The sequence below is a fragment of the Danio rerio genome, chromosome 13, assembly GCF_049306965.1.
Source record: "Danio rerio strain Tuebingen ecotype United States chromosome 13, GRCz12tu, whole genome shotgun sequence".
NCBI classification, from domain to species: domain Eukaryota; kingdom Metazoa; phylum Chordata; class Actinopteri; order Cypriniformes; family Danionidae; genus Danio; species Danio rerio.
The window spans coordinates 10,302,658-10,313,559 of NC_133188.1; the positions used below are offsets into that span (position 1 = coordinate 10,302,658).

General features: G+C 35.9%; 2 protein-coding genes across 7 annotated transcripts in view; one reads left to right on the plus strand and one right to left on the minus strand.

The window, feature by feature from the left end:
* Window positions 1–23: 23 nt before the first annotated feature.
* Window positions 24–10,902, plus strand: part of srbd1 (S1 RNA binding domain 1) — a 157,169-nt gene continuing 146,290 nt past the window's right edge. For 4 of the 6 annotated variants that reach the window (XM_073920692.1, XM_073920695.1, XM_073920696.1 and 1 more), the window contains exon 1: window positions 24–106. The gene's annotated coding sequence lies outside the window, so the exon portion shown is untranslated. Of the gene's footprint in view, window positions 146–10,902 lie in introns of all 6 variants that reach the window. The other 2 variants (XM_073920697.1, XM_073920698.1) reach the window with 1 other exon arrangement.
* On the minus strand, window positions 2,835–10,857 carry si:ch211-117n7.7. The gene is given in 13 exon segments (NM_001045343.1): window positions 2,835–2,997; window positions 3,212–3,336; window positions 3,412–3,490; window positions 3,624–3,706; window positions 6,694–6,782; window positions 6,913–6,950; window positions 7,085–7,214; window positions 7,300–7,345; window positions 7,428–7,458; window positions 8,908–9,027; window positions 9,172–9,265; window positions 10,238–10,323; window positions 10,712–10,857. Coding segments are annotated over 13 exon segments (1,044 nt in total). The 5' UTR covers window positions 10,807–10,857; the 3' UTR covers window positions 2,835–2,969.

A 10,902-nucleotide genomic window follows, 5' to 3' on the forward strand; every position in this document is an offset into this window, starting at 1 on the left:
TGAGCGCAAACAGAAGCGGTGGTGGGAAAGGCAGGCTGCTTAGCAGGATGTAAAAGCAGGACTGCTGAAGTGTTCATTGATAGGAACTTCAAACAATGAGTGAAAGGTAACGCCTAATCTGCTAACTTATCGAGAGTTTTAAACTGTAAGTAAAAGTTGAATTTGTCTTATAAAAATAATAGTTTAACATTATCCATAATTATGCCTCCAAGCATCATCAGAATTGTGAGGTGTTTAATAATCAAGTTGCCAAATAACTAATTAATTATTATTGTTACAGTTTTGTTTTCTTCTTGGTTCGTTGGTTGTGATTTAAAACTTGCAAATCAAACTCGTCCTAAAAATATTTATAGTACTCCTAAAGAGCTTGAAAGCAAAAACATTTGCATGTTTATGGTCTGTTAATGGTTAAATTTGTTTTATTATTTTAAAAATATCAATCACAATTTGAAATATAAGCTGCATTATATAAAATTTTAAAATAACACGCACATACTAGTACTGGGATGAATCCCTGTTTGCATTCAGAACTGCTTTATTCCTTCATGGCATAGATTCAACAAGTTACTGGAAATATTCCAAAGAGATTTTGGTCCAAATTGACGTGATAGTATCACACAGTTGCAGATTTGTCAGCTGCACATCCATGATGCGAATCTCCCGTTCCACCACATCCCAAAGGCGCTCTATTGGATTGAGGTCTGGCGATTGTGAAGGCCAAAATTTATTTGAGTCCACTAAATTGTCATTGTCATGTTCAAGAAACCAGTCTGAGATGATTCACATATTATCCTGCTGGAGGTAGCTATCAGAAGATGGGTACACTGTGGTCATAAAGGGATGGACATGGTCAGCAACAATACTCAGACTCGACCATTCAAATGTCGCAGCAGAAATCGAGACCAGAAAACGTTTTTCCAATCTTCAATTGTCCAATTTGGGTGAGCCTGTGCGAATTGTAGCATCAGTTTCCTGTTCTTACCTGACAGGAGTGGCACTCGGTGTGGTCTTCTGCTGCTGTAGCCCAACCGCCTCAAGGTTCAACTTGTGAGTTCAGAGATGCTCTTCTGCACACCTCGGTTGTTACGAGTGGTTATTTGAGTTACTGTTGCCTTTCTATCAGCTTAAACCAGTCTAGCCATTCTCCTCTGACACCAATAAGGCATTTGTGCCCACAGAACTGCTGCTCACTGGATATTTTATCTTTTTCGGACCATCCTCTGTAAACTCTAGATATGGTTGTGCGTGAACATCCCAGTGGATCAGCAGTTTCTGAAATACTCAGGCCCCGTTTACACTAATGCGTTTTAGTTTGAAAACGCATAAGTTTTGCTACGGTTACGGCATCCGTCCACACTACGCCGGAGTTCTCGAGCGTCGAAAACGGAGCTTTTTGAAAATGCTGGAAAGGCCGTTTTCATTCTGAAACGCTGCTGCTCCGTCTCAGTGTGGATGGGGAAAGACGGAGACATCTGAAAACGGAGGCGGGGCTGCAAACGTTCGCCTATCTGATTGGGGCTTTTCCTCAATATTAAGTAGCCCACACACAGTTCAGTCTCGCATCCTCTTTTTGTAAGTTAAGACTTTGCAAGTTTGATCAAGGCTGCAGTCTCCCCCTTCTCAGTTTGATATGGAAAACATAACGAGGACACGGGTAAATCTTCAAAGGGAACAGTGTACTTTATAACTTCATTCACATCACCCTGGCTACGTTGTTTCACTTTCTCAACAATAAAATGTAAACATGATTTAAGGAACTGCCTATTTTCTTTTTAATATTAGAAAACTTAACAGACAGCAGAACTGTTGAGGTGTCGTGCTGCATATATGAGTGTCATCTTCACTGTGTGGATATTTATAACAAAACGGAGCCGATAACAACTGCCTCCTTTCAATTTCAGTGAAAATACGAAACGCACCCTCTCTTTTGCTGAATATCAGTTTTAATAATCGATAATTATAAAAGTATAACATACAATAAGTTTATACATTGTAGGAAATAAAGGCAAGCGATCAGTCAATGTACCTGGATTAATCATTAACTTATCTTTGCGCTTAACCAAAACATGTTACCAGTGAACAAGTAACTTAATAGATTCCAATGACCAAAGTCAGGGAATTTGCCTATGTCGTTAGATAAAGACAACAACATGAATGAAATATCACGTTCAGCAAATATAGTGAGATTAGATCCAGCGGGAGATGCTTGATGAGCAGTCCGACAAGCAGAGCTCTCATCTGGGTAGAAATGCTGGAGCGCTTGCCCGAGAGTGTCTGTGTGGTCACGTGATGTGCGTTTTCAGCGTTTTGGTGTGGACGAAGAGCTGTTCAGAAACGCTGGGTAAAACGCGAGTGTGGACGCGGATCGTTTTCATTCTACAACGCCGTTTTAAAACTAAAATGCACTAGTGTAAACGGGGCCTCAGACCAGCCCATCTGGCACCAACAACCATGCCACATTCAAAGTCACTTAAATTACCTTTCATCCCCATTCTGATGCTCGTTTTGACCATGTCTACATGCCCAAATGTATTGAGTTGCTGCCATGTGATTGGCTGATTCAAAATTTGCATTAACGAGCAGTTGGACAGGTTTATCTAATAAAGTGGCCGATGAGTGTATTTTTGCAGTTCAAATGTGCTGACAATGCAGACTTGTATAAAGCTAGATTGTATCTGATTTTGTTTCATTTCTTGGCCATAAGAGAGAAAAAAAACTTTTTCAAGAAACAATACAGCTTATTCTATGATTTGCAAAAAAAAAAATTCGTTCAATCTCAAAAAAACGTAATCTTAGTAACAATAATAGTAACAATAAATCCACGCTAATGGAAGTAGTTTCATAAAATGTTAATGTTTATTAATGTAGTTAAAAAGAACTGTAAGTTTACAGTTACAACACCAGCGATAACAAAAAACTGTTTGAGGTAGCTGATTACTACTTGTAAATCATCCTCTTCTTACACCGTCTCATGCTGTTAGTGACTGCACAAACTCCCTGTAAAATAAAAACAGACATTGATTTTGCAGCCGTTATCTGATATTTCACTGTCATTAGGGATGCTGAACATTTGAAATGGGTAACTATTCAAAGGTAACTAATCATTTCACTGGTTATCGATTTGTTACCAAACAACATTGTAATTCCTGTATAACTTATTTGAAATCTTATAATTAGTAATAATGAGATGAATTTTTTAGAATGTCATCACCTTACGATATTTGGCAAAGCAGGGTCTCTATAAAGCCCATTATGAAGGTATCCATACTTTCCATCAAATGGCACCAGCTTGACTCGTTCATCTGAGTTCTGAGCCTTTTTTGCAATTCTGTAAATCTGAGTTAGAAAATAAACGCATCATTTATGGTTGACTTAAAAATAAACAATATACTGTAAATTAATCTTCCAAACCTCCTGAGCCACACTCATGGGCACTATATGGTCATCTTCGGAGTGGAGAATCATAATCGGAGATCTGATTTTTTCCAAACTATCAACATCAACAAAAGGGGAAAGTGAGAAGAGAGATTTGTTTTATAATACAATTTTATAATATTAAATATTTATTAATATTTATTATTATAGGTTAACAAGGTTATTTACAGGTTAACAATGTCACATACTTTTTATCAGTTGGAAAATCTAGATTGTTGTTTTTCATTGGATTGAAGAGGAAATACTGAATATACGGGAACTTCCAATAATACTGGAGGAAAGAAAAAAAGGTACAAATAAAATATGGATGCACCAGGATATAATTCTGATTAGATGTGCACATCTTCCTCTGCTTAAAAAAAGTGAGGGCATATCTAGAATTTGTTTGCAGCATGACAATTTTACCTTAACTATTGGTTTTACTTCGGATATAACTTTTTAGTTTAAAGTAAAAAAAAAATCTAGAATCACTATGTATTGCTTTTATTAGCTCTTTTGTTCATTCAGTAATTTTCTTTTAAGCTTAGACCCTTTATAAACTGGGGTAACCACAGCGGAACCGCCTAGCCCTACTGTGAAATTTTACATTTTTTACAAATATTTCTATGGTGACAGTACATAATTTTGTTTATTACTATGGCCTACTTTTATTCTACTTACTATACTTGGTACTCAGCTTAAGCCTGATTTATACTTGATGGATGGTCCAGCTTAGCCTTTGCAGTCACTTCATCGTGGCTGAAACCAAACCTGATGCACAATTTACAGATTTAAGTAGATTATGATAATTAGACAATTTATGATAATTATGTGAGTGATGCTCTGTAGACGATCTAAAAAAAATTACAGGACGAATAATATTTTGTTATTGTTTTGTTATAAAACTATAATAAAAAATATGTAAAAAAAATTTAACTGCTTTTATTCCAATGAAACTGAAAGAAATAAGACTTTCTTTAAACGAAAATTTTTTTTATGATGTACTCTGAAAATTGTCTTTAAACATCAGAGGAAGTCTAAAAATTTTGATTTCAATACACACTAAAAATTATATTTGCTCTTTGTTCAAACTACTTATTTAAAATGAGCTAAAACAACACACTTTAGGAGGATTTTTTGGGACAACTTAATTGTTTATGTTCGATCAACTTAAATTTGTAAAAACTATTAAGTTAACTTATTTTCCTCATTTTGTTCCAACACAAATTAATTGTGTGCAACCCAACATTTTTTACAGTATAGTGGTACTAGAGTTTTTTTGTGTTTGTTTTAACTGATATAGAACCAACAACCAAACCATGGATTTATTTAAACTTAATAATAACACCATAGAGGGCGGCATGATGGCTCAGTGGTAAGCACTGTTGCCTCACAGCAAGAAGTTCGTAGGTTCGAGTGTTTCTGTATGGAGTTTGCATGTGTTCACGTGGGTTTCCTCAGGGTGCTCCGGTTTCCCCCCACAGTCCAGAGACATGCACCATTGGTGAATTGGATAAGCTAAACTGTCCGTAGTGTATGAGTGCGAATAAGTGTGTTGCGGCTATAATACAACTTATCCATATGCTGGATAAGTTGGCGGTTCATTCCGTTGTGGTGACCCTTGATGAATAAAGGGACTAAGCGTAAAGAAAATGAATCAAATAATTAAAACAACCATACAGACATATTCTGCATCTCAGATAGAGAATGAATCTCATTCTGTTTAACAATTACAACGGTATAAATGAATGTAGCCATGGCACTTGGGGCTCTATTTTCACAGTCTATGCGCAAAACGAAAAGCGCAGGGTGCAAACGCTTTCAGGGCGTGTCAGAATCCATATTTGCTCATTTAAGGACGGGAAAATCCGCTTTGCGCCGTGGCGCATGGTCTAAAAGGGTTGAGTTTATTTTCTTAATGAGTTATAGGTGTGTTTTGAGGATAAACCAATCAGAGTCTCATCTCCCATTCCCTTTAAGAGCCAGCTGCGTTGCGCCATAAGCGCATTTGCTATTAACATGGCGTAAAGTAAGTGGAAGTGAAAAAAACTGAGCATTTCACAAGCAAACAGTTAATTTAACAGAAAACAGTTAAACAGAGCATCTACCGCGCAAGAATGAGAGATAATCGATCTACTTTCACGTTCGCTCTTGGATAGGGAAATTTTTACGCACTGACATCAATTAGCCTATAAATAATTAATTTTGTTTGTTAAGCGCAAATATTCGTTTCAAAACTATTTCTAAATTCAGTTCTAATTTCCAGCAAAGGAATAAATGAACAATAATAATGAAGTGTGTTCAAAAACCTGAGTTATATCCTAAAACACATGCTGTGCCCTATATAGTCTAAAACCTGCAGGTGGGCAAATCTAAGCTTGTTTTTAATAAAACAAATATAAATATGGATATAATAAATAATACTGCTAATAATAATAACATTATACAAAAGCAAATTGATTATGAATGAACTAAAAAAGCCTCCCGAGATGAAGAAGGCAAAAAACAGTGTTTTTTCATATTTATGTAGACTAGAAAATAATATGTTTTGTAATATTTTAATCCTTTATATTTATATACTATATATATTCTTATTATATCCTATATATAGGCCTATCCTTAATATTTAAATTTTTCATATGTAAAGATATTTGCGTATTGCTCTACATCTTGTGTGTAGGCTATTAAGCAGTGTGTGAGCGAGGCGCAACTCTGCGCTGGAGTTTAGACCGGCTTTGTTTTGGTCTAATGAAAAATCTATTTTAGTTTCTCAAAATAGCAACGGGCCAGCAGTGCGCCTCAGAACACCTTCCTTTTTAGATTAGAACGCCTATGGGCGCACATATGAGCGCAAATGCATTTGCTATTTAAAGAGTGCGGCGCAACGCCTTAAAACGACTCTTGCGCCAAGCTGAAACTAGCAAATAATTATTGCGCCACGCCTTGCGCCACATTGCACCGGGTGTATGATAGGGCTCTTGGTCTGTTGTCTTGAACATGAATAGAAATTTTAATATTAAAAAAAATCATTGAACTGATTAGTTCTGACTGGGTGAATAGTTTAGTTTTTTTTTTTTGAGAATATCCAAAAATCACGTCAGGGTGGGAACTGAATCCAACAAATGCATATTTATCTCAAATCCTTGTCTGTAATACACATGGTTTAGTAATTATGAGCAATTTTAGGATTTTGATCATTGTAGCACTACTATCAAGCTGACACTGTGACACTGTAGATATGGTGGGTTCAACCATAAGTTGATCCTGATTGCTACTTACCCAGGTAAAAGGGTGTTCAAAGACTTGATCAGCTGCCATTCGCCCGCTTAGGAATGCGCCCTCCAGTATTATTCCGTCAAACTTTTTTCCTGTCAGGAAATGTGCAGTTTATCCTTACAGTCAAGAAATACATTTAAAGAAATAAAAAAAGCAAAACAACAACTTTGAAGAGCCACATAGATAAGCAAGATTATAAAATAAAGTCTGTCACATTCTGACCTTGCTCCAGTAATTTAACTGCAGTGTTAGTAGTTACACTATTGAAAAAGAAACATACAGCAGTTAAATTACATTATAAAGAAATACATAATATGTTTAGTTTGCAATCATATTACGTGTTCTCAATTGTTTCTAATAATTTTGAAGGAAATAGATGGGCAATTCTACCTACCCACTACCAAGGGAGTGACCCCACACACACAGCAGGCTGTTTCCACTGCGCTTCTTAATCCAGTTATACAAGTATAGAGCATCAGTAGTCAGTCCAGGCTCTGTGGGTTCACCAGTCGAGTCCCCAAAACCTGACAAAGTTTAATATACTGGAGTAAACAAATATAGAAATATTGACTTTGAGTTGAGTTTCCAGTGGTTGTGGGCTTCAGTCACCTCTGTAGTCCATCACCAAGGCATGATATCCAAGAGCACTTAGGATCTGAATAGCCAAATCATCTCAGTTATTACATTTGTTCATGTTCTTCGTCTTTCTTCATAATGAAATAAATGAGTTTACTCACATTTGCAACTCCAATACGATGAGGTGCAGATCTGAAGGGACACAAAATAAGTTAAGCAAATTGCAAAATGCTTAGCTTGTAAGTCGGTTGGTTAAAGATCTGTTTTCAATGTGAGGTCTGTGATCCATAAATAGAAGGACCACAAAACTAGGCCCCTAGAATTTCCATAGACTTAATAGCAGAATCCAGTAATACACAATGGCATTTACTGTATAATGCAGAATGTCACAGAATTTGGCAAACGTAGGGCTTTTGATTTAATCAAGTCTCAAAACTGGTGTAAATAATAAAGCAGTATGGATTCTGCTCATTCTAATTGTTTTATTTGTAAAATAAGATGTATTTCTCTTCATAATATAATAAAACTATTTTTGAAAAGAATAATCACAATTTTTCTTCCATGTTTTAAATCAACTTTTTATTAATTTTTAAAATAATTTATCTAATTATAATGTTTTTATAGGGTGACGCGTTAGCGAAGTAGTGCTGTTGCCTCATAGGAAGAAGGTCGCTGGTTCAAGCCTCAACTGGGTCCAATGGCATGTTTTCCCCGTGTAATGTGGGTTTCCACTGGGTGCTCCAGCTTGCCCCACAAGTCCAAAAAGATGTGGTACAGGTGAATTGGATAAGCTAAATTGGCCGTAGTGCATGTGTGTGAATGAGTGTGTCTGGATGTTTCCCAGTGATGGGTTGCAGCTGGAAGGGCAGCTCGGCTGGGTCAGTTGGTATTTGTGAATTGGGTAAGCTAAAAAGTGAATGACTGTGAATGAATTGTATAGATGTTTACCAGTGGGTTGCAGCTGGAAGGGCATCCGCTGCCTAACATATGCTGGATAAGTTGGTGGTTCATTCCGCTGTGGTGACCCCAGATTAATAAAGGGAATAAGCTGTCCATAGGTGAATTGGGTAGGCTTAGGCTAAATTGTCGGTAGTGAGGCGACAGCACTACCCACTCTGCCACCGCCCTGCCCCCAAAATTAAATTGTCATTTTAAAAATAAAGTTTTCAATAAAATAGTGATATTGAGAACAATATTGAGAAAAAGAAAATTGATTTAATGGGATCTTAAAATGTATAAATTAAATTGTTGATCAATTGTAAAGGTTTTAATTTTAATTATTTTTAAGTGCTTTTTGATCACTACAAGTGTTAAAACTAATATTAAATAAATTACTATTAAAACAATAAAACATACTGGAAAAAACTTGCAGTTTTAGTTTGGCTTCACTTGACTGATATTTGGTTAATTGGTGAAGTTGTAAAAAGATTGAGATTTAGAGATTAGCTGCAGTTGCCCATCCCAGTTTGTCTAATAAAGGTAAAGACAAAGAAACACAAAGTTCAGCGAACAAGATCACTGATCAATGCAACAAAGAAAATATGAATAAATAAAAAATACAGTACACAAAATCATTTATTGAAGTCTTAGCATAAAAAGTGATCTCAAATGTTGATAATTAATGCGAATTAAGTTACTTGCCTGTTGCCTGTATTGCCATGAAGGTACATGAAAATTGGTGATCCGTCCCCTAGAGCCTTCTCATACCACTCTACGTTCTTACCCTGCGCCTCCTTCCACCTATGTTCAGGTACAGTATGCCTACAAACCATTCATAAGAAATAAAGAAGGAAATAAAAAAAGAAAGAAGAAAAGAAAACCTCAGTATTTGTCATTGATTCGTTTTATAGTTTAGTTTTATAGTTATAGTTTAGTTTTTAAAGCATATGGATGACATAAACTAACCACACGCCCACCCTCACACCCTCCTCAGTTTTCAGATAGAAATTTATAGTATGATTAAGACCCAAATCTGAAGGTCGGCTGAGGTCATCAATGTCTGGAAAAACACACAAAATAAACGAGATTAGGAAAAATTGACAAACTGTACACTCTCAGAAGTAAAGGTTCGCAAGCTGTCACATGGGGTGGTACCTTAAAGGTCCATATTAAAACCTTAAGGGTACATATTGGTACCCGAAAAGTACAAAAGTGTTCCTCTTTAAACTTTAGGTACTAATACATACATTTGAGGTACCACACTGTAAAAAATAAATCTGTCAAATTTACGGTAAAAAAACGGCAGCTGTGGTTGGCAGTATTTCACAGTTAAAACACGGTACAAACCGTAAAAGTCATTTCTCATTTTTACAGTAAATTACTGTATTTCATTAATTTATAGAGGTAATATGTCTGTATTTTGAATTATGAACATCTACACATTTTTTGTTACAAAGATAGACACGTTAACACAGCCATATGCAGTTGGTGATGAGAAAGTTACATAATGAACCAATGCTCATCACAAAAAACTTTTCCCACAAGCAGAAAAGAGTTTCAGTGTAAAGAAGGTGCTCAGTGTCATTCACGCAACTAATAAATACCAGTATGGCAACACGCATATAATTAAAGTCATGAAATAAACATTGTTCATCAATATTGAATTCAACAAAAATCTCTAATGTACATAACTGATGGTGAAACAACTAAAAAGATCCATAGTGATGTCAACAAAAAGTATAAAAAGTGAAGTGCCATGCAGCGACTTCTGGGAAAGTCAGTTTACGGTTATTTGCTGTATTTATTAAGGAAACATCCTGTTAACCAGGTAATGGATTTTTACTGTAGCATTTTGACTGTTTTTTTTTTTTACTGTTGAAATCACAGCCATTTTTTACAGTGCAGTATGGACCCTTTAAGTACACGTGTACCTTTTGAAAAGGTACCACCCCAGTGATAGCATGCGTACCTTTATTTCTGAGAGTAGAGAAGTCAACACCACATCAATATTTGGCTAAAAACATTTGCATACCAGAGAAGACATGCAGAAGAAATGGGATTGTTGCACCAAGTATGAGGAGAGATACAAGTCCTATTTTCGCCCATGACCACTGAGAGCTACAGAGAGGAATGCGAACACAAACACGTCAATAGTGTTGATTTTTGGCACATGGTTTAGTCTCCAAGATACAGTGCATTCAGGAAAATGCAAAATATGTGATTTAGTCTTTAAAGGTTTTTCCCCTATTGAATTTCATTAAATGAACATAGGATAATCTTAGCTATAGCTTTCATTGAAGATTTAACATAAAACAACAAATTACAAGTAATATTTATGGTGCATGTATGCTTTTCTCATTTCACCACATTGTTTGCTCACTTTTGGTGCATTACACTCATAGACATTTGCTAATTTAGTTTCTGTTTACTTTATGCAGATATCTAGTCAAACTAAAATTGTTATTTACACTGATTTAATATTAATAAGTTGTTTAAAGTGGCTTACCTTGCATGCACATGTTTAGGCCTAGGTGATGGGCTTGATTGTTGATGTCTTGCAGCTTGAAATTTTCTTTCAGATTTATCGACTCTTCGCCTCATTTTGAGGAGTGAACAAAACTGAACCTATTTACTTTACAAAACGTCTGCAATAATTGACAACCCGGGCTAACACGGAAGTGGATGGGTGTAAAGATC